This window comes from Physella acuta, unplaced genomic scaffold (assembly GCF_028476545.2).
Source record: "Physella acuta isolate Inbredline_101_S28 unplaced genomic scaffold, ASM2847654v3 ptg000506l, whole genome shotgun sequence".
Lineage (NCBI taxonomy): Eukaryota > Metazoa > Mollusca > Gastropoda > Physidae > Physella > Physella acuta.
The window spans coordinates 280507-304892 of NW_026732025.1; the positions used below are offsets into that span (position 1 = coordinate 280507).

General features: G+C 39.8%; 1 protein-coding gene across 2 annotated transcripts in view; it reads left to right on the plus strand.

Moving 5' to 3' along the window:
* LOC131944736 (insulin gene enhancer protein isl-1) overlaps nt 1-17791 on the plus strand; it is a 37339-nt gene extending 19548 nt beyond the window's left edge. For both annotated transcript variants that reach the window (XM_059305536.1, XM_059305535.1), the window contains 3 exons: nt 176-438; nt 16520-17003; nt 17683-17791. In XM_059305536.1, the coding sequence (XP_059161519.1) occupies nt 176-438; nt 16520-16987 (731 nt within the window). In that variant the 3' untranslated portion in view covers nt 16988-17003; nt 17683-17791. The remainder of the gene's footprint in view (nt 1-175; nt 439-16519; nt 17004-17682) is intronic.
* Nucleotides 17792-24386: the final 6595 nt, after the last annotated feature.

Consider the following 24386-nt stretch of genomic DNA (forward strand, 5'->3'; position numbering starts at 1 on the left):
GCTTGGTTTCACCCATGCATTGATTTTTTTTTAAATAAAATAATTTGCGTTTGATTTAAAATAAAGTACTGTTTTGTTTCTTTATTCCCCCTACTCTCTACAACAAAACATTCACGCCTCGTTTTTGTGAAAGAGTTTTACATTGACGAAATCTCTTGTTGATTTCTGGTGACAGGGCGCGGGGACAAAGCCTCGAGAGGGAGCCACAAGTCGGACCACAAGACCACCAGGGTGCGGACCGTCCTCAACGAGAAACAGCTGCACACGCTGCGGACTTGCTACAACGCCAACCCCAGGCCGGACGCCCTCATGAAGGAACAGCTGACCGAGATGACGGGTCTCAGCCCGCGGGTCATACGGGTCTGGTTCCAGAACAAGAGATGTAAGGATAAAAAACGCTCCATCTTGATGAAGCAGATACAGCAGCAGCAGGAGAAGGTATGTACCACGTGGTCGGTGGTTCGAAACCCACTCGCGAAGATAATTATACGCTTTTTGGGTTTTTAGCGTTTGGTAGCATTTATGAAGTTTTCATGACATGGAGTTACATACACGGGTTTAATTTAGGTTTAACTAAGCTTAATGTACATAGGGTTAACTAAGCTTAATCTACATAGGTTTAACTGAACGAACAATACAGGGTTTAACTAACATTATTTAAGGTGCCAATAATGAACTCGTTGTTAAGGAATTAGTACTGAAATAATCCACCCCCTCTACTGAAATCCAATCATGTCCTTGGGCTACCACAACAAGGAGATTACAACAATCTTGTACATTTGAAGTTTTTGGTGTGGGAAATGTTAGGCAACTTACCCACGTCTCATAGAATAGGTAAATAAACAAATTCCGTAGACGGTTTGTTTCAACTGCTACTAATATTGTGATGTTTTGAATAAATAAAAAAGCAATATATTGCATAACTTTTAACTGATAGCTAGGTGAACATTCACCTGTCTATAAACCCAACCTATCACCTACCATTCCCCTGTCTATAATCCCAACCTATCACCTACCACTCACCTGTCTATAAACCCAACCTATCACCTACCATTCCCCTGTCTATAATCCCAACCTATCACCTACCACTCACCTGTCTATAAACCCAACCTATCACCTACCACTCACCTGTCTATAAACCCAACCTATCACCTACCATTCCCCTGTCTATAATCCCAACCTATCACCTACCACTCACCTGTCTAAAATCCCAACCTATCACCTACCATTCCCCTGTCTATAATCCCAACCTATCACCTACCACTCACCTGTCTATAAACCCAACCTATCACCTACCATTCCCCTGTCTATAATCCCAACCTATCACCTACCACTCACCTGTCTATAAACCCAACCTATCACCTACCACTCACCTGTCTATAAACCCAACCTATCACCTACCATTCCCCTGTCTATAATCCCAACCTATCACCTACCACTCACCTGTCTATAAACCCAACCTATCACCTACGACTCACCTGTCTATATTCCCAACCTATCACCTAACATTCACCTTAAGTACGTGTCTGGTAAATCTCGCTTTCCGTCAACGTCCACAAAACGGCTGTGCCACATGACTGACACGACGCGAAACGTCAGTGTCGAACTTTGTGGGGAAAGATAAAAGTTTTAACACCCTTTCTTCTCTCAGCACATTCATAGAAACATTATGTCAAACAATTGCAACCGCAGGGGCATTCACTGGGGTGTAGGGGCAGCAACTGGGGCACAAGGGAAGCCACTGGCATTTTCAATTTTTATTTTAATTTGTAAAAAAAAAAAAAATACAAAAAAAAACCACAGTATTTATTTTATAATGAACCTCACAATTTTTTAAAGAGTTGATTTAAATAATTCTTGACAATTGCGTTGTTAGATTTTAAAAAATATACACCTAATAACCGTAGATGTTTTGTCTTGCTGTGTCATATGCTGGCGTCAAGAAGTTTGGAAATTGCCAAAAATAAAAATAAATAAATACAAATGAAATAAAACCAACCAGTTTAAAAACTTGTGTGAAGCCCGTCAAAAAGTTGGGCTAGACCCAGAATTAGACCATCGGGTTGACACATTAAAGCTCTCTTATAAAGGAACTAGCAAGAGAATAAAATCATATGTTACGACCCGCCATCAACACGGTTCTCAGAAAACTTCTCAAGCGGGGTCACTTTTGAAGAGTTATGGCAACCCTTTGTTGCCACTTTATGTAAAAAAAAAAAAAAAAACACAAAACACACTCCCAGTTGTATCGGTATTAAAGATCTCGATTCCAAATAGCCACCTGCTATTGGGAATAAGATCAGTCTTCCAAATAGCCACATACTATTGGGAATCCTTAACTGCTGATAGCCGCTTCAAGAACATAAACTGCGAATACATATTTTTGTCTAGTAGCGACGTAAAAATATATAATTTTGTTTGATATCTTGACATAAAGCAATAAGTAGTAATCTTACTGTAAATTATTGAAACCATTCTTGGTATCGTGTCTAAATACATAAGTATTGCTTAACAAATAAATGTATAGAATTATATTCAGCGCAATGGACGTATCACAAAACTACTCATATCCCGTGTCATACCCCCCCCCCTGTGGTTCTTGCACATGAGTTGGACATCGTATGATGTAATGAAGCGTGTTAACAGTTTGGTCATACCTAGACTAAACAGAAGTTGTTACATTTTTTAACGTATGAGCATGAATTAAAATTCATCGTAGAAACTAGATCTATATCTACTAAATGAGCGTTTTTTTTTTTGAGGTTTACAATGTTTATATATGACAAAAGAAATTAATTAAAATGATGGTAAAAGATACGCAGCTTATATAACTAAACAGTAATTAAAGCCAAAGAACCGAAGCAACATACCACGTTGCAAAACCTGACGCCGCGTCACAAAGAACCGATGCAACATACCAAGATGGAAAGCCTGACGCCGCGTCGCAAAGAATCAATGCAACATACCAAGACGCAAAGCCTGACGCCGCGTCACAAAGAACAAATGCAACATACCACGACGCAAAGCCTGACGCCGCGTCACAAAAAAACCGATGCAACATACCAAGACTCTAAGCCTGACGCCGCGTCACAAGACTGACGCCATTAAAACCGAGGTGAGACAGGAACCATGAGCCACATTCCTGGGAGAGCCATAAACACGAGACACGAGCCACTAAACCAGACCGGCTGGACAAAACAAAATGGCGCTCCCGGCTGACAAGAAGCGCAGGATAGACAATACTTTTATGGGCCGCCGTTGTTGCATGGGGCTCCTATTCACACTTGGGGACTTGGGTGCAATGGAATTCGGTCTTCTACAGGTGGGGGAGGGCTGGGGTGGTGTAAAAAAAAGGCTGGATGCATGGGGTCTATAAAAAAAAACAGTGAGTGTGATTTTAAAGGTGTGTTAGGGTGTGTAATTGTATCGCCTGGCGGGGAGGTGTGTGACGTTTTGTTGGCGTGTCACTGATGTGTGTGTGACAGTTTGTGTTTGTGTCGTTTGGTATGAAGGTGTGTGACAGTTTGTGTTTGTGTCGTTTGGTGTGAAGGTGTGTGACAGTTTGTGTTTGTGTCGTTTGGTGTGAAGGTGTGTGACAGTTTGTGTTTGTGTCGTTTGGTGTGAAGGTGTGTGACAGTTTGTGTTTGTGTCGTTTGGTGTGAAGGTGTGTGACAGTTTGTGTTTGTGTCGTTTGGTGTGAAGGTGTGTGACAGTTTGTGTTTGTGTCGTTTGGTGTGAAGGTGCGTGACAGTTTGTGTTTGTGTCGTTTGGTGTGAAGGTGCGTGACAGTTTGTGTTTGTGTCATTTGGTGTGTAGACGTGTGACAGTTTGTGTTTGTGTCTCTTGGTGTGAAGGTGTGTGACAGTTTGTGTTTGTGTCATTTGGTGTGAAGACGTGTGACAGTTTGTCACATATGCACATGTACTACTGGATCTTACATGTATTACTAGCACCCAGAGTTTCTTTCAGGCATCTCTTCAGGGGTGTGGTGGGGATGGGTACCCTAACCCTCCCGGAAATTAAAGTCCGCCCCCCTCCTTCGAAAGTTTCAAGTACCCTTCCCCGAACAAAAATGTCCGAAAGAAACACTGCACTTAAGCACATGTGCTACTAAAACTTATGTGAGTTACTAGCATCTAGCACGTGTGCTACTAAAACTTACGTGAGTTACTAGCACTTAAGCATGTGTGCTACTAAAACTTACGTGTGTTACTAGCACTTAAACACATGTGCTACTAAAACTTCCATGTGTTACTAACACTTAAGCATATGTGCTACTAAAAATTACTTGTGTTACTGGCACCTAGTACACATGCTACTAAAACTTACGTGTGATACTAGCACCTAGTACACATGCTACTAAAACTTACGTGTGATACTAGCACCTAGTACACATGCTACTAAAACTTACGTGAGTTACTAGCACCTAGTACACATGCTACTAAAACTTACGTGTGATACTAGCACCTAGTACACATGCTACTAAAACTTACGTGTGTTACTAGCACCTAGTACACATGCTACTAAAACTTACGTGTGTTACTAGCACCTAGTACACATGCTACTAAAACTTACGTGAGTTACTAGCACCTAGTACACATGCTACTAAAACTTACGTGAGTTACTAGCACCTAGTACACATGCTACTAAAACTTACGTGTGTTACTAGCACCTAGTACACATGCTACTAAAACTTACGTGAGTTACTAGCACCTAGTACACATGCTACTAAAACTTACGTGTGTTACTAGCACCTAGTACACATGCTACTAAAACCCTGACCGTGTACAGACTAAACTACACGTGAAACCTGCATGTATTGATTAGCCGCCGGTTGGTTGACGGGGGTTGGCAGGGGTTGGCAGGGTTATACATAATGCACAACCCGCGCAGATTGGACTACGAAAATCGCAATCATCGGTGACAGAGTTACGTCAAGGGCTGGCTGGGTTGTCATTTTACAAGGGCTCGCTGGGTTGTCATTTTACAAGGGCTCGCTGGGTTGTCATTTTAGTTTTTTATGTCTCAAACTTGAGCTGGTGACGAGGGTGAAAAAAATCGATTATAGGTGAATACATTACGTGAGGGCAGTTGTGAGGGGGGGGGGGGGGTCACGTGAAAGCCAAGAGCTAGGCGGGGCGGGTTTTGTTATTGAAGTAAGGAGCAGTTAACTCTCATTAAATTTACATTCTGATATGCAGGGGGAGATGCTTATCAGAGGAAAAGCACGCGTTTAACTTCTCTCCCTTTGTCGAACAAGATATCCTTTAAAGAACCCCGCCCACTTATCTAAACCAAGCCCCTCCCCCATGACCCAGATATCCCTAATTATTCCTTACTTACCGTATCGCTGACGGTCACCTATACCTGTGACGTAAACTACACACATGGGGGAAAAAAAGGCAGTTAATAAGGTGTCAGCCTAGCCACTATGACACACTAGACTGACGCGTTCAAATGAGCGTGTGACACAAAATTACACGCTAGCTGTCGTTCACGGTAGCAAAGTTCAACCGGTGCGCTGTCTTTAAATAGTTGTTGTAGCATAAAATTATCATTTCTGCAAGTTCAAATCTAGAAAAGTTTTAAAATTTCATTATAATTATCCTTTACGCTATTTGAGTACAAATTTATCCAAATTTCGTGTTCGACGTTTGCCGTGTTTTTTTTTTTTTTCTTTTTTTTTTTTTTTACGCTCTCCGTTTGCGAACGGGTTAATTTCCATCTAGATCTCGTTTCAACATCTTCGCCAACACACACTCAAGCTGCCTCAGGGTTGCCAGACCTGCGCGCGCATGTGTTGTCAGACGTCACTGCCAGCAGCAGGCAGGGTTGCCACATTGGACAGCGTGTGAGAGCTGAGACGCCACACCTGGCACCAACCTTTACAAGACGGTGCCGGTGTCTTCACGCGCGTGTATTCGGTCACAACTCGCTGCTTTTCGAAAGTCTGTGCCAGAATTCAAAATATCTGCCATATTGCAGAAGTCTGTCATGATTCAAACTGTCTTAGTTTTAGAAATCTCTGTTAGAATATAAAAAACAAACGCTCAAAAGTCTGTATCCGCTTTAAAAACACTGTCATATTTCAAAATGTCTGTGTAAACTTCAGAAGTCAATCCCATTCAATATATCGGTGTTAGCTTTAGAAAGTTTAGGTTAAATATACCAAAAAGGTATTTTGTCATGTACGTAGCATGTTTAAATTTTCTTGATTTTGTTTAGCGTCTTAAAATGAAGGGGGAAATATAAAGTGTGTTACATAACGCACTGGCGTACTTTCCTCACAGTTTGTATGCTGTTTACTGTACTGTGTAATACCCCTTTGGTCTAGGCTGCCGTCCCAATCAATTGAATTATTTACCATGGGCAATGTGGCTCACAGAGACATCCACACCTCTTTCATCCACACCGTTCACGGGGTGTGAGTGGGGGGGGGGGGGGCGCAAGGTCCAAAGGCCCAATCACAAACACCACACCCAGCGTGTGAGAGAAATAAATGTCGTTGCTATGGAGACCAGTGTAAACATATGACGTATGGGTGTCCTCGTGCTACAGGTAAATGTCCTGACGTGTGTCCTTCTGTAACGAGAAAATGTCCTACTGGGGTGTTTTATGCATGTGTTGCCGTACATAGGCTGTGCTTGTCAGGTGTTGTGTTAAAGGCCAGTTGTGTGGGGGTGAGTGTGTGGGGAGAGTGAGTGGGGTCGGGGTGTGAGTGATGCATCGCATGATTACCAGGGCCGTAGAAATAAAACCAAAAGCACTATTAGATCTAGTTAGCCTTAGGAAAACGTAACTCTACCTTACGAAGTTTCACTGGGCGGCGAGAGTATCTCCCCCTGAGCCTCCACGCTGATAAGTTTATTTGCATGTTGCTTCACAAGACGAGGGCGTGTGGCAAACAGAACCTTGAGTGTTGACGCCACTGCAGATAAAGCAGATGACTCCTTCACCCAGGTGAACTACCCCCCCCCCCCCACCTCCCCACCCCTCACCCAACCCCCGAGTCAAGATGGCATTGTTGTTCTCGAGTGCTCGACCCTGATTGCTCAGGCGCAGGGGCAAGTCAACAAACGCATAAGGGCACCAAGGAGCTGACCGCTAGCTGGAAATGGCCGGCCATTGTTGCGGGGGTTAGAGCAAGCATTGCGTGGTCCACCTCGACAATTGGACGCTGGTCAGGAGGTGATGCCACATCACGGGGGCTGCGTGTTTGCCGGCGCGAGAGAGGATGTAATTAAGACGATTTTGAGTAATTACATCAAGTGGAGCCGGGGCCTAACCCCCCTCGCGTGACGGTCCTACCACCGGAGTGCTCTTCAGTTTAATCGCCCCTTTCCCCTTTCGGCTTAGGGGTCATTTTTGGGGTCGATGGCAAGGAAGAAATGGAAATTGGAGGAGTAGTCTCAATAAGGCGAGCTCCTAGCTTGCTCCTACAGACAAAAGAAAATTTAAAACACGGGAACAAGAGCTTAGCTAAGGAGAATTGGGGTGGGGGGGGGGAGAGGAGCAGTGTTTCTCCGGGGGGGGGGTAATTTTCCTTTTCCGCGGGTGGGGGGGGGGGACTGTTAAAAGAATATATTTTCTAGGCCTATATAAGTTCCATTTCGTTCGGGGGTGGGGGGGGGGGGGGCGGAAGACTCTTTGGGAGCACCGAGGGGGGTCTGTCACAGGTGGATATTTGTCTTCTCCATCAGTCTCATTCTGCCGATATATATATATATATATATATATATATATATATATATATATATATATATATATATATATATATATATATATATATATATATATGACTAGATAAACAATAAGATGCCAAAATGTGTTCCATATGTACAAGAGCTTCAAATAGTGGAACTGAGTTTTGGAGAAAGCATTTCTGTTACATTAAGAATAAACAACAACAGCTAAACTATCTTTCGGAGCATCCCTAAATAGAATTAAACTTAACTCTGTTACGATCTCCCCCTCTCGCTACTTAGCAACACCGAACCCTGATGTAGCAGAAATGAGTTGCTTCCAGTGGCCTTGTTAACACCACGCTCCGACATAGAAGGGGATATCAAGGATAGCCAAGTACCCCCTCGCACGCAACCCCCCAGCCCCGGGCATCAACGCGCAGCCGGCGCCCCAGCCCCTCGATTGCCATCGCTCGCGTGATGACCCACAACAACCCGGGGAGGGGACCGGAATGCAATTAATTTGCGGTCGTCACAGAGGGGAAGCTGTTTTAGCCGAACCTACTCCCCTGTGGAATAAAATTTTGCTATCAAATTAAACAGAGAAAGAAAAAAAAAAAACAATAACAGAAACCCCGAAGAATATTTTGACCGCAAAAACCTTTGGGGGTATCCCTGGAGAGGGAATTTAATCACGAAGCCAGCGGTGCATAACGTAATTATATTTGGATTCAGCTGAGTCGCCTCAGGCCAGTTTCTGCATTATAAGACACGGGTATTTACCCATTTAAATGGCGTGCATATGTAGATAGGTATATATATATATATATATATATATATATATATATATATATATATATATATATATATATATATATATATATTCGTATATTTGTATTGCTATGTAGACGGGAAGTAAAAAAGTACGACTTCCAATAGGTGCTGAACAAACGCATTTGTTAACATTGTATATAATCGTCTCTTTTTATTCTCTAATTATATCTCTTATTCTCTTATTATTTCTTATATTATTCTCGAGAGGGGCGGGGGCACTTGATACTGGTTAAGGTGATATTTTGTCTATATAAATAATACATTTTTTTTATTTCTTCGGGGGCGGGGAGGGCGTGGATGGAGCTCCCTATGTCCCCCTCTCCCGAAGAGATGCCTGAAATAAACTAATAATCGCTCCTAAAAGCCGGATATGTTTGTACTGAAGTTGGTATGAGCATCTACTATGTCGAATAGCGTGTATTATTACGCATGTTGAAAGCCTTGTAAACCCCTGCTCTGTTACATTAGTCGAGTTGATTGGCCTGTAACAGCTCGACAGTTGTCCCATCAATGAAATCAAACAGCCGGAGCCCGGGCTAGTCTCAGTCGGACCCTCCACCGCGTGTAAGTGGTATTATGGGCCGGGGGGGGGGGGGGTGTGATTGTCCGTGACCACCAGAGGGCAGCTGAGCCCCCTTCCGGTTTCTAATACCCAATGCCAGGATCTGCGAGAGGAAATGCCAAGACCGACTATCATTGTGCCGGCACGCAAGGGCCACAGCCCAGACAAACACGGGAATTACGTCCCTTTTCTCCAGCCGCCCTCCCCGCCCCTTCCAATCTGCAACCCCCCAAGATGGCGTCCGTCAAATCTCGCATGTGCACATGAAAATTCAGCAGAGGGACAGCACTCACCCACTCAGGCCGGCAGCAATTAGATTCCATTAGTCAGGATTGTGCGATTGATTTAAGAAGATGTAAGGGCTGCGACACTAATGAAAACTTTTCAGCCTGTCTCCTTCAAATGTGGGGATATACCCGGCCATAAGTATGGATGCTACCACAAAATATGGGTATTAGGTTGAGGAAGGTTTCTATTTTTGAACAATATAAAGCACAGAGGGTGCACTGAGCTTCTTTCTGTACTATAAAAAAATATCGTTTGAATACTTTTATAGTTTATATCCGTTTTTTTTTAAACAAGCACTGGACATTTTTTCCATTTTAGGCATTTTTGAGTAACGCAATTAGTTTTTCAATATCAATTACGAAATAGTGACCGTAAGTTTTCACTGCGAAAATTTGTTTACATTTTATGATCCGCTGAAGAAAACTTAAGTATAATAAAATTGAAATAATGTTTAAAGAAATTCTGATGTTTCTTTTAGAACTACCACCTAAACTCCAGTACTAGTTCTGCAAAGAATTGTTTAGAAAACATTTGCATATAAACCTTTGTCTTTCTTACAAATGCCGCAAATGGGACGAAGGATTCGAACGTGAAGCTCTTACAGTCCTGTTGGAGGGCTTGCCCTGCTGTATCCCATCTCCTCCCCCTGCACAGCTGCTGTAGTTCCGTGCAGGGGACGGGGTGGATGGACTGGGGGTGAGGATAATTAGACAGTGATCCCAGAGATACTACAATGGCGTCGGCGCGTGAAACGGAAAGATGGCCGACTCTGCACGTTCGGCTGATACGGGGAGACTACTGAATCGTCACGGTAGTGATCGCGTTCTGTTACCTCCCCTTGTCCAATCTTATTTCCCTTTATAATACAAGGGTACGACCATACCATCACGATGCCCAAAATTTGACAGCTGGCGGGGGACTCAATATTTTATTGCTGTGTTTTTGGGAGGAGGACACGGGGGGGGGGGGGGGGGGGGGGTAGGGATGGGACAAGGGTGGTTGTTATAATTTATCTTGGTAATTATTACTCTCGGAATAATACCCTGAATACGGAAATAAAAGAAAAAAAAATCGTATTTTAAATGTTGAGGGTAACCGGAACTAATATTTGAGGGGGAAAATTCCTCACACACTTCCGCTGTTGAGCAGCAGTTTTAAGAAATTTCGGCATCCACGATGAAAAGTATCAATACAAGATATAATGATAACAAGAACAATAATAATTTTCTGTTTAATTAGTCATTATTTGAAATATTTTTGAGATTGTTTAGGTAGTGGAAGCGTCGAAGTATTGTTGGTTTTAAAAAATGTATGACTCCTGATTAGTCGAATCAATGTTTTTAGATGTTGATCATCTGCAAAAAGTTCACCAGAAAATAGGTCAAACGGCCGGCTCCGCTTTAGGTAACGTTAATCCAATTTATCGTGGGTTGTGTAAAAACTGGACATTAATCTTCTAGTTGACGCCGATCTATGACATTATCCCCTCCTGCACATCGCTAAAGCACCCACCTGATCAAGGTATCACTAGGTATCAGCCCTCGCCGTATCACGTGTTTCCGCTTCATGGGACCCTACTCGTGGGTCGGTCATATCGCTGTGGTAACCTTAAACCTATCCGACTAATCCCTGACTTTAGCCACTCGGCGAGGGCCGTTACGTCATTCTTTGTTTGATGGCATCGCGGCGTCCATTAGTGACGTCATGGGATTTACCTGAAATCTTATCCCCCCCCCCCCACCCTGCTCTACGGCTCATATAAAATAACCCCCGACCCGCCCTCTCCTCTACCAGATGCATTCGAATTTTTTTTTTTTTTTGGATAAGTAAAAGTTTTGTAACCCTTTTAGGCTAAACTAGCTGGATACTTTTGTATGATGATGGCTTGGGTTAGGGTAAGTGTTGAGGTGTTGCTGGGGTCGGGGATGGGGGATGTAGGTGAGAATACGGCTGGGGCTACGGCTACTGTAATGGCTACGGCTACGGCTACTAGCAAATTTAAATGTAATTTTATCTGAAAACAACCCCCCACCCCCGTGTGCAACGCATGGTTGAAGCAGAAAGTTTAGAAACACGACTTGATGAATTAGTCGTCTATGTAGGGTAGGGACCACTCCAACTTAGAATCAATACTGAATGAGAGGAACTCTCGTTAGTAGGGTGGGTGGGGGGGGGGGGGGGGTACACCGTGAGCAGACGTTAGTGCTCATTCACATCGGCTGCTAGTGAGGAAAAGAGTTAATTAGTGTGGATAAGCGAGTAGAGCTACACAAGCACGCCGTGGTATTGTATGATGTGAATGATCGTGAATTATTGAATGGCAGATCCATACGGTGACTGCGGGATTAAGTCATTGAATTGAACGATTTCAATAAATGAATGGTGAATAATTAATAAAAACCCATAGAAATAAAGAAACGGTTTTATTTTAATGTGATAAAGAAAAAAAATTACTCACGTGTGTAGCAAATTAGCAACATAACGCATTTTCATGTTTATCATATTCGCTTCAGTTTCACCAAAATGGCGATTTAATTTTAATTTAACTTTTTTCTTTCTCGCGAGACTGCACGCGCCTGCGTTAGTAACGTTGTAGCTTCATTAAGCGCGAATTAATGAGACGTTTGTTACTGCTAAGATTTCTTTTGTTTCTGTAACAGCTCCCGCCTGCCCCCACCCCGCTCCAAGAGCCGGTTCTGCATATGAATAGAACCCGAAACCGTCGCAGCTACCGACACGACACGCCGTAAAGCCGTTCCCAGAATTCACTTCCGGTTTATATTTTAGCAGGGGTTATAACTCCGAAGAAGACAATGAGTCGCAACATTTTTTCCCTTTAACTGGTGGTCGTTATTCGGTCGTAAATAATTCGGATTTCGTGAACCATTCGATAAAATTAAATTTTTGTCAACTCATTTTGAAAAATAAAAACAAATTAATGGATTTGCTTTGAACACTATTAAGTGCTAAATAATTTTCATGCAAAGTCATTATAAAAGTCTTTTTTTTTTTCAAATTTTCTTCAAAGTTTTCCTCATACATCATTACTAACATGTCCAGGTTTTAAAGATATTTTTTTAATATTTAAAATAAAACTTAAAATTTTTAAAACCTTATTTATCTTAAACTATACACACGTTTACAGAGATTTAAATTATTAACTTGATTGAAAATTGACTAGACGCCTAAAGCAAATATTTTGATAAATAAATAATTGTATGTAATGTGATATCTCTTACATTTGTTTTAGCCATATCACACAAACATACACACATCAAAACAAGGGTGTGTCACACACGTTGAATGATGGGGTGAAATAAAAAATAAACTTGACTTAAGTCATATGCACTAAAGGATGAAGGAAATAAAAACTTGATTGATTTAAATCATATAATACTCTGAAGGATGGTAGGAAAGAAAAACTTGACTTAACTCACTCATTTTGAAGGATGGAGGAAATAAATACTTATTTAAATCATATAATACTCTAAGGTACGGAAGGAAAGAATAGGGTGTTTTTAGACAGTCGTTTGAGTAATCTACGTTGAAGGATGATAGGAAATACAATCTTCATTTGAGTCATATACGTTGAAGGATGGTAGGAAATACAATCTCCATTTGAGTCATATACGTTGAAGGATGGTAAGAAAGAAAAACTTGACTTAACTCACACATGTTGAAGAATTGGAGGAAATAAAAAAAAACGGGAATAATGAAACCGTTATAAATCGTAATCAATGTGTGAAGTAGAGCCCTTCACGGCGGAGCGATTCCGGAAGTTGCCGATTGGATCTCATTTCTTGTGCGCATTGATTTCTCCGCGAATACAGCTCGCCATCCCCTGAATATATTTTAGAATATTTTTTTTTACATTTTCACTTTATTTTATATTTAAATTATAGATTTTCCTCCCTCTGTCGTGTGTATGGTATGCCCCATTTCACCCTCCCCCAATGGTACAACCAACTTCAGTCAGCCATAGAAAACCATTGGCGTGCACCGAGTTATTCCCCCCTCGCGTTGCTTCATGAAGTTAAAGAAAATAATTTCTACCAGCTGATTGTGTGTGTGTGTGTGGGGGGGGGGGGGGGGGGGGGGGAAAGACTGAAATCAGTTTTTAATTCAGTACATTTCTAATACTTTATTTTAAAATTACATTTAAAACTAAATTTTAGTATCACTCCTAGTTATAAATTCTTCAAATAATTGTATAAGTATGGGATCTTTTATTTTTCGTATGTTGAAAAAGAAATGTGTATTTAAAGGAAATGTTTCAATGTTCAGGCACAGGTGAGGTAGAGTTAGGAAGTAACAGGAGTCTAGGAGTAAAAAATTATTAATTTTAAAAATTTTCTTCATAATTCATAGAAATACATTTTAAATATAATGCTTCGTCTTTATACTTTTCATTTTAAAAATGTAATTGACCAAAGTTTAAAAAGTAAAATAGAAAAATATTTCACCTGAAAAAGACGATAACAACATTTATAAAAAAAAAAAAAACTACGGTATCAAAATTTTAAAAATCCACATGTACAAAAGTTAAAAAATACCGATATCAAATTTTGTACAATTTTTTGGTCGTAAATTGAAACGATAAAGCTAGTAAATACTTCATTAATTGATTATGTAAAACCTAAAGTTAAAAAAAAATAATTTAAAAAATATAAAAAATTTACAACAAATAATTTTGTAAAAAACCAAAGTTACAAAATTTGTAAAATACTGCACATCGTCAAAGCTTATCTTGTTAAAATCTTAAGACACATTTTAAAAATCCGAGTTGAACGCGAGGGAGCGCACGTATCGAAGTAACTTTCCTACCAATATCCTTTAGTTATTTCAATAAATCTGTTTACAAATTTAAACCTAAACAATTACCCAAGTAACGTCGTGCGATTAGCCGCTAGTTATTTTAATTTAATCATTTTAAGCCTAATAAAACCCACCTCATCGATATTTCGCGGATTAATTTTTTTTCGTCCTCTGATGAACAACGTAGAACCCATTGTGGTATTTTCTCTGTGTGCGTTTGTCGGCATCTTCGCCGGATATTGCCGGAGGAACCGGCCGGTTCAAGTTTAAAAACAAAGTCTCGCAGAAAAGGAACGAAATAAATTATTAGAAGCTGTTGTGAGCTGGTATGGAAGCCGGGCGGTGCCGGCTTCAATGGAGCCTGAGGTAGAATGTCCTTGGCTTACCGGCGAGCCTCGATCTGATCACGTATGATAATGTGAATCTAGCCCGGCCATCTTAAGCCGGCCACAGCCGTAGAATAGAGCTGAGTTGGAACAGGAAGCGACCATACTGATTGCAAAAATCTGTGGGGGTGGGGGACGGGGGGGGGGGGGGGGTGAGCTGGATGGAGGTTCCACACGATATAAGGTCTTATGAGCGTTTTAAGAAAATTAAAACTTATCCCCGGGATTTGGTCGACACAATGGGCTGTTACGTCACGGGCGTGACGTCATTCAGGGATTACCCGCCTCGATGCTAGAGATTTTGTTGTTTTTTTAGGTTTGTTAATGATGTTTGAAAAAGTTGGAAGACAGAACATAACAAAACAACTCCAGTGTTATTACTATGATGATAATAGTAATGATAACAATGACAATGCTGCTGCTTATAATAATGTTCATAATAATAATAATAATAATAATAATAATAATAATAATAATAATAATAATAATAATAATAATAATAATAATAATAATAATAATAATAATAATAATAATAATAATAATACTGATAATAATGATAATAATGATAATAATGATAATAATAATAATGATAATAATGATAATAATGATAATAATAATAATAATAATAATAATAATAATAATAATAATAATAATAATAATAATAATAATAATAATAATAATAACACTAAATTATAATAATAAATTATAACAGTTGTAATAGATTATAACAAAATTACCACCACTGCACTATAAAGTGAATAATAAATTACTTTTAAATAAACTAGATCTTTTAGTACTAGTTTAACCTAGCAAACGAACATCATGAAATAGAAACACTTGGATTATAATCTTGGTCCACTACGGAACAACCCGCTGGACAACAGCTTGCTGGACAACAGCCTGCTGTACAACAGCCTGCTGTACAACAGCCTGCTGGACAACAGTCTGCTGTACAACAGCTTGCTGGACAACAGCTTGCTGGACAACAGCCTGCTGTACAACAGCCTGCTGTACAACAGCCTGCTGGACAACAGTCTGCTGTACAACAGCTTGCTGTACAACAGTCTGCTGTACAACAGCCTGCTGTACAACAGTCTGCTGTACAACAGCCTGCTGGACAACAGCCTGCTGTACAACAGCCTGCTGGACCAAGACTGGTCCCTGTCCCCCCAAGGTGTAATTTGCCACCGGACCGTCCTGCCCTCCCCCACCCTCCCCCACCGCACATCACGACCAACCCTCGGACAAGTAATGGGAGGAAAATGTCCACGCGACCCCCGTGTTCATCGTTTGGACACACTGCGACATTTGCTAAGATCGTTTACCCCGGGGGAGGGGGTCAGCTCGGATTTCAAACCCCGTCTCCCAGGCCGTAACAGTAGAAACTAATGACCCGTTGCTTAGAACGGTCACTGAGGCTAGTTTAGGCGTGGCTGTTGGAAATTTGATGACCGTCCAGTGCGTTGTTTAGCAATTCATTAAGGCTGGACATAATGTCCTACAGCGTGGGACGTGGACATTGATTTTAGATGAAAACACCAACGTTCACACTCACCCAACTATGGGACATAATCCCCGACAATTTTATAGTTTTCATATCATTTAAATCTTATTCAACAATTGTCAATTCATTAAACTCTACTATTTTTAAAGGATAATTTACCACATTCATAGTGAGTAAATTTAAAATTCAATTACATTGTTATATTTAAGACTAAATTTTTAGTTTAATGAAAGAATGGGTATTGGTGTTTAAAATAAAATTTATTTAATTAAAACTTAAATTGTAGTGAAGAAAAAAAAATGAAATGCTAAATCTAACTAAGTAACAAATGTGATGCTTCCACTAAATATAAATTTAATGTTAAAAGTAACTAAAAAATGTACTGCTGGTGCTAACTGCGGAAAATATGTAACGCTAAAACTAATCAATTTCCAATTTTTTTCCACAGAACGGCGGCGGTCTCAGCCGGCCGCTCCAGGGCGTCCCGATGGTCGCGTCCAGCCCCGTCCGCCACGAGCCCCCCGTCGGGATGCAGGGCAACCCCGTGGAGGTCCAGAGCTACCAAACCCCGTGGAAGGCTCTCTCCGAGTTCGCCATGCAGGGGGACATGGACCAGCCTCACGCGCCCTTCCAGCAACTGGTGAGCAACATCAACATTATGAACAACACCCCCTTCCTCCCGCAGCAACCCCACAACTTCCACCACCCCCTGGAGTACAACCCCACCAATTTCTTCAACTGCTACCACCAGCCCGAGGGGTTGGGCGAGCACGCCATCAAGCCCAACCTCGTGCGACATCATCACTTGCGCCATGCCGTTCTCAGCGACATTGATGACGACGACGACGATGTGAGCGCCAAGATGATGATGGTCGACGAGGAGGACGATACGGTGGTATATCTAGAGGACCAATAATGGTGGTGATGAAAAAGTGAGGAGAAACTTTCATTTCTTATCAACAACCAAAAAAAAATTATCAATCATCTCGTCAATTGCTTTGATGTTTCATATCAACCATTCTTTTTTTTCAATTCAGTTTAAATGTTCAGTAAAATATTGTTTCAAACAGTAAAAAAAAAATGTTAGTAAAAAAAGTTTTATGTATAACCAGCCAACCGCTTCATCCTTTTGTTTCCACCACCGTGTTGCCTCCTCAGTTGCCATTTTGGTTTTTTTACTTCCGGTCTTATAGTTTTCTTTTACTTAGACTAACATTATAATCATATATTCACAAAAATATTACTTAGACCTTATACTTAATTTCGTTTGGCTATTAAAATATGTTGTTTTATTTGCTTATATCCTTAAAAACCTTTAGACTCCAGTATGTGTATGTTAACAGAGTAGATTATGCATTGTGAGAATTTAAATCCCATATTTATTTTAATCCATTATGAATCATCCTATTTTTCTCGAATAGATATATATATATATATATATATATATATATATATATATATATATATATATATATATATATATATATATATATATATATATATATATATATATATATATATATATATATATATATATATATATAACATTATGTATATATATATACTGTTCCTCTGACACTTGACATGACCTTCGGCTTTGTTTGTCCCCAGATGTCATCGTTTGACCACATGGACGCAGGAATGCCCAGCCCGCCCCACCACCACGATATGATGATGCACCCTGGTATGGCCGTCAGTCCCGGCCACGGGGAGCTTATGCTGCATCGAGGGTATTTACACTCGGACGACATGGTCGGGTCAGTGGGGTCCGACTTCTCCGGGTCACCCTCGGACATGTCCCACAGTCCTATCTCCCACTGAGCCCGGGGGACACGAAAAAAACAACAACAACAAACTTTTCGATGACGTTTTAAAAACCAATGTTTGTATAAAACGACTATACCTCATCTTCTCCGGCTCAAAGAGCTGTATATAAGACTTCACCTACGTCACCGGAAATGACATCGTACAGTTTAATCTGTGATTTTATGTTTCAAGTTCAAGGACGAATCTCCAAGGAAGACGCAGCTGGGATGCGCACTAACCCTAATACTCCAACCAATGAAATTTGAGTGGCTAAACTAACTACCATCAGGCGCCATTTGGTGACATCGGCCAACACGAAAAAAAAATCTCATTGGTATTCGAATTATCTCCGGAATCGTGAACTAAATATAATCGATTCCGTCGCTCACATGTCCCCAACGAGATTACCAACAAAGTATATTTTCATATCCGCCGGAAACTGCACTTTCTGATCTTCTGACGCAGACGTTTCATGTATGTGTATATGTAAAGAACAAACGCATAATTTGTACATGCACGTGATGTGTAAAAACTCACGCTAAATATTGTTATAAATATTTGTACAGTTTGTAACAATTTTTGTCTAGTTTCAGTTTTGATAGGTATACATTTCTATGATTATATAAACACTGTATTCTATTTTTACAATGAAAATACATTTCTTTTAAAATTGATTTTGCAATTTTAGGCGAATTTATCCGCTAAATTATGAAGTACGTTTCTTGGATTGCAATCACTAACGATTAATGATTAATCTTTGGCGTTTCAATTAATTTTGTTTAATTGTCGTTTTTATTTTCAACTTTCTGTTTGAAAAAAAAATATGAATGGTTTTTAAATTATTTTTAAAATTCATAATTTGCCTAAATGAATTTTACCTTTGTAGTGACAATGAACAAATACAACTAAGAATGCTTCTTAAAAGAGGTGAGAGTATGCATGAAAATGTGTATACCTGAACTAAGGTATACAAGAAGTATAATATGTAATTGTGTATTATATTCTATGTAAAATAATATATGTTTGATTTTGTGAAAAAAAAACTATCTATTCAAAACTTTGCTCAACACCTTCTACATATTAAAAACACAAACGAAACAATATATGTTTTAAAATATTGTAAGTTCTATTTTCTATGTGATTGATACGTCTGGCTTTGTTTCACGGATGATTATTAAAAATTAAATATTTATTACCCCCCCCCCCCTCTCATTCCCCGACCCCCCCCCCCCCCCCCCCCTCCTAAGCAGCTCGTGGATGAGATCTGAAAAACTAATTCAACCATTTCCTTTTTGAAAGACATACGAACCAGCTTTGAGGGAGGATAGCAGAAAAGATAATAATATTAGTTGCCATGAAAACAAAACGTCAGTTATTATGACGTCACATGGCGGATCATCCCGTCATTAAGTTGTATAAATGACGTAACTGAGTAACCACCCCCTCCCTCCCCCGCCCGACCAATATAGATACGATTACATTGTATTTATACATTAATTTATTACTGAAACCAAAACGTGTCAGTTTTTTAACCTTGATTACTCGCATCCATAGCCCACGGTATCATGTTTTAATTAGAGCCCGTGCATAATTAATGAGTGTGTAATACGAGCATATAAGGACATGATCGATGAGTGTGTGCTGTTGTACTTTGTTTCATCAACCTTTCATCTAATGTATCGCCTCGACAGATTCGCGTGTGTGGTTTTCATAGCAACAAAAAATGGAAATAAAATTTCAAAAAATATTGCTGCATGTTCAATGAGAATATTTTAATTTATTAAAAAAATATGTTTACATATTTGTTGTATTTTTGAAAATATTTCAATTCAGTTTATATATTAAAAAAAAATATTTAAATTATTACAAAAATTACACATCACATTTACACTATGACAAAAAAAAAGGAATAAGCAACTATTTAGCATTTTGAGAATGACATACTTTTATACCAAATTATACCTTAATGGAAATGAGATAGTTAATTATTACATTATGTTTAAATTGAACAAAATGATTCATTAAAATAATTAAATAACTACTTTGATATCTGCTGATTGGGATCTTCCGTTTCTTTGCCTATGTTGAATTGACTTTACGGTCTTTAAAGGAAGCAACAGCAGAGTTTCTTTCAGGGATTTCTTCGTTGCCAGTCTCGAGTGGGGTGGAGGGTCATGGTGGTGAAGACTGGACATTTAGAGTTTGAGAAGTATTCCAGGCTGACCACCTGGACTAATGACCAGTGTCTAAGATTGGTTAATTAGCTTGTTGATGATTGGCCAATTCTCAGTACAGCATCTTCAATCTGATCCTCACTTTGGGCCGTTTTTTGTAGTTGTCGTTCTAACTAGCATGGGAAGGTGGGGGTGGTGGGGGGGGGGTGTAACTTAAAATTTTCTTGCTATAACTGAGATATTAGGGACAGCGTTGTCGGGCAGGACTACGCATACAGGCTAACTCCAAAAACCCCGAGTTAGGAGAGAAATTCCAGAGACTGCTGACTTGCATAGTTCATGGGTGGACACAGGCTATGGAAGCAAATCCAGGAAGAAAAGCAGGCTGAAGTCGGAGTCCACGGGCCATATGGCACATACAGTTGAAGAATGCTGAGATATGGAAGCGAAAAAAACATTATCGTAAATTCGAGTGCAGTTATTCTCCTTGTTCGTTGAGAACAAGTAGAGTTAATATGTCAAACGTGTATCTTTTAATTTAAGAAACAACACATTTCCTCTAACACAATCAGATAATACAACATTGTCTATGATTTTTGTTGATATGTGTGTCGTACAATATAGACCTCTAAAAATCACATAATAAATTACAGCATTGTCCATAATTTTCGCTGCTGTATGTGGAAACACTAGACCCCAACATCTAACAATCACAGAAACCCCAAACAAAGACAGACCCCCAAACCTTAACAATGACAGACCCCCAAACTTTAAACAATCACAGACCCCCAAATCTTAACAATGACAGACCCCCAAACCTTAACAATGACAGACCCCCAAACTTTAAACAATCACAGACCCCCAAACCCTAACAATCACAGACCCCCAAACTTTAAACAATCACAGACCCCCAAACCCTAACAATGACAGACCCCCAAACCCTAACAATGACAGACCCCCAAATCTTAACAATCACAGACCCCCAAACTTTAAACAATCACAGACCCCCAAACTTTAAACAATGACAGACCCCCAAATCTTAACAATCACAGACCCCCAAACTTTAAACAATCACAGACCCCCAAACCCTAACAATGACAGACCCCCAAATCTTAACAATCACAGACCCCCAAACCTTAACAATGACAGACCCCCAAATCTTAACAATGACAGACCCCCAAACCCTAACAATCATAGACCCCCAAAACTCAAACAATCACAGATGTAACGACAACATTGCCCATGATTTTGTTGATGTTGTATGTAGAACACACTAGACTCCAAACCCCGTAAAATTCACGAGAGAATTCCACACGACCATCCCATAAACAAGCATGGCTTCCAGAGATGAATGACCCACCGTAGGGCCGCCGTCACAGAGCTAACGAGCGAACAATCCCTGCCATTAATCAGCCGAAGTCTGCCGGCTCTTTTCACGTACGTACGGCTTAAGTTACTGAACTTGTCTATAATCTTTGTTTTGTCAAGTCTAATCTGTAAGTTACTATATGTGTCTACAGTGTTGTGTTTTGATGTTAACGTCTGTCGCCACGCTTACAAAAATAGTATTTGTATATATTATTTATTTGGGGATATTATCTGATTTCTTATTATAGACTAAAGAAAATAACTACGATAATTTGTAATACACTGTCTGTACTTAAGAAGGAACAGAACTCTGTCTTGACACCCTCTGTTGTTTTAATATATCACCATTCAGGGCCTTGATTGGTTGATAATAAAGTTATGAATTGCTAATTGGAATGAAAACGATACCAATAATCTAAACAATTCCTTTTGAAAATGAGAACTGAATTGAACTTTGCGTCTTTAGTTGGTGTGAGTAAAAACAATTCAACGTTTAATCATTAAATATTAACAGCATTCGTATGACGGTTTAATTTCAACTTTGTTTTAGCAAGGACGTTTTGTGTTTGGGGTAAAAGCGAAAATTATCACTGTGATATAATCTAATTTATGTTTTTGACGCTTTAATGTTTGGGAATACAAAAGAAAATATTACGCTCATCATGACGACGAGGTGCGCATGAATCTGTGACGTCATCGCTGTGACGTCCACCAATCTATGTCAGCTGACCACAATCTCCTGACATGACGCAGTGGAACCCCGTGCCACGTGATCCCCGGCTCTGTACCGGCTGGTGACCACGTGACCTCGGCCTTGACAAATGGTGACCCGTCCCACGCAACACACCGGCATTAATTACTGTAATTAGTGTGACGTACCACCTCTGGATTGTAAAAGGTCGCTGTTCTGAATACACCAAGCGCAGACAACGGTTGTACGTGACAAAATATTTTCATAACAAAAGCTGGAAAACTTAGCAACGACTTCATAAAATATTTTCATAACAAAAGCTGGAAAACTTAGCAACGACTTCATAAAATATTTTCATAACAAAAGCTGGAAAACTTAGCAACGACTTCATAAAATATTTTCATAACAAAAGCTGGAAAACTTAGCAACGACTTCATAAAATATTTTCATAACAAAAGCTGGAAAACTTAGCAACGACTTCATAAAATATTTTCATAACAAAAGCTGGAAAACTTAGCAACGACTTCATAAAAATACAAATAGTAGTAGTTCAAACATTTAAACATTCTCCAATACTTAACAGTTAATAGGTAAAGCCAGTAATATAGTTTATCAAAGCTCAATCTTGTTTTAACATAAGCTTAGGCTATACCCCGGATCTTTTCCAAAATACTTGTCCGAAAATAAATCCTAAAACAAATACTTTACCAAACTCATTTGATAAGAGCATTAATTTTGGAACTAAGTTAGTAAACACAATAATTTCTTCTTTTCTACTATTTTCATTGTCTACCGTAGTATACATAGTGCTAATTTTTTTCCTTGTTGTAATTTTTCCAATTCTGGTAAAATGTATTTTATTTATCATTTAAAACTACACATAACGCAAATCTACTAATTACTTGTTTTCTTCTTCTTCTTCGTTCTTTATTTTTAGTGTTTGAAGTGATCGAGCCTTATCTGCCAGAGGGTTTGAACTGGAGACTTTTTTTTTCTAATTTATCAACCATGAGCTTTTGCTGACTAGACCACGCCTCCATCACAATTAAGGATACGTGTCAACTGGTTATGCGCCATTAAAGCCATTGACTCCGATTTCAGCCTGCTTTTCTTTTTGGATTTGCTTCAATAGCCTTTGTCCAACCAAGAACAAACTACAAGGCAGCAACAAGAAACAAATGATCTATTTTTAGACATGCTTACATTTCATTTCACTAGTCTGCGAATTACGCTCGTTGAAGATTTCTTTTTTTCAGGAATCCCCGGAAAAAAACCCAAAACAACAACGAATCTAGAACGCTTTAATAAATTCTTTCTCATGCGAAGAACATTACATAAATTAGCGCCGCGCATGGGCCGCGCCAATGTATAACCAAGAAACCGCGCTATGATCATCAAAGGCCAAGTTTAAGCGGTGCTAGGTTAGAATAATCACCGAGAAAAAAGGTCCGGTAGACAGAAGCAGTCAGAGCATAAAGACGTGAGATGTGTGTTTAATCCTACAGGTTTGTTGGGCCGGTTATTTCACGTTTGTCACCGACCAGCGCCCGGTTAATACATACCGACCAGCGCCCGGTTAATACATACCGACCAGCGCCCGGTTAATACATACCGACCAGCGCCCGGTTAATACATACCGACCAGCGCCCGGTTAATACATACCGACCAGCGCCCGGTTAATACATACCGACCAGCGCCCGGTTAATACATACCGACCAGCGCCCGGTTAATACATACCGACCAGCGCCCGGTTAATACATACCGACCAGCGCCCGGTTAATACATACCGACCAGCGCCCGGTTAATACATACCGACCAGCGCCCGGTTAATACATACCGACCAGCGCCCGGTTAATACATACCGACCAGCGCCCGGTTAATACATACCTGCTGCCTCGCGTTCATGGACACGATACATGCGTTAATTGGTTGGAGTTTACACAAGGAATTCGAGTGTTATCCTTAAAATATGCGTTTCATGTGTTCAAAAGACGTACGTCATGTGTTCAAAATACTATTTTAAAAGGGATTATTATTTAAAAATCAGCTTCAATTTATTATTGTAATAAAATTTGTTTTTAAAAATATGCTGAATAAATACTGACTGTTCATTTTTTTTAAATATTAAAAAAAAATCTTGTACTAATTCGATTCCATTCGTTCGATGCTGGATATTTTCTGATGTTTTAAAGCGCATCAGACGACATATTCACAAATCACTTATTTAAAAAAAAAACAACATGTAAGGGGTCCTCCACTAATGAAGTCAACATGAG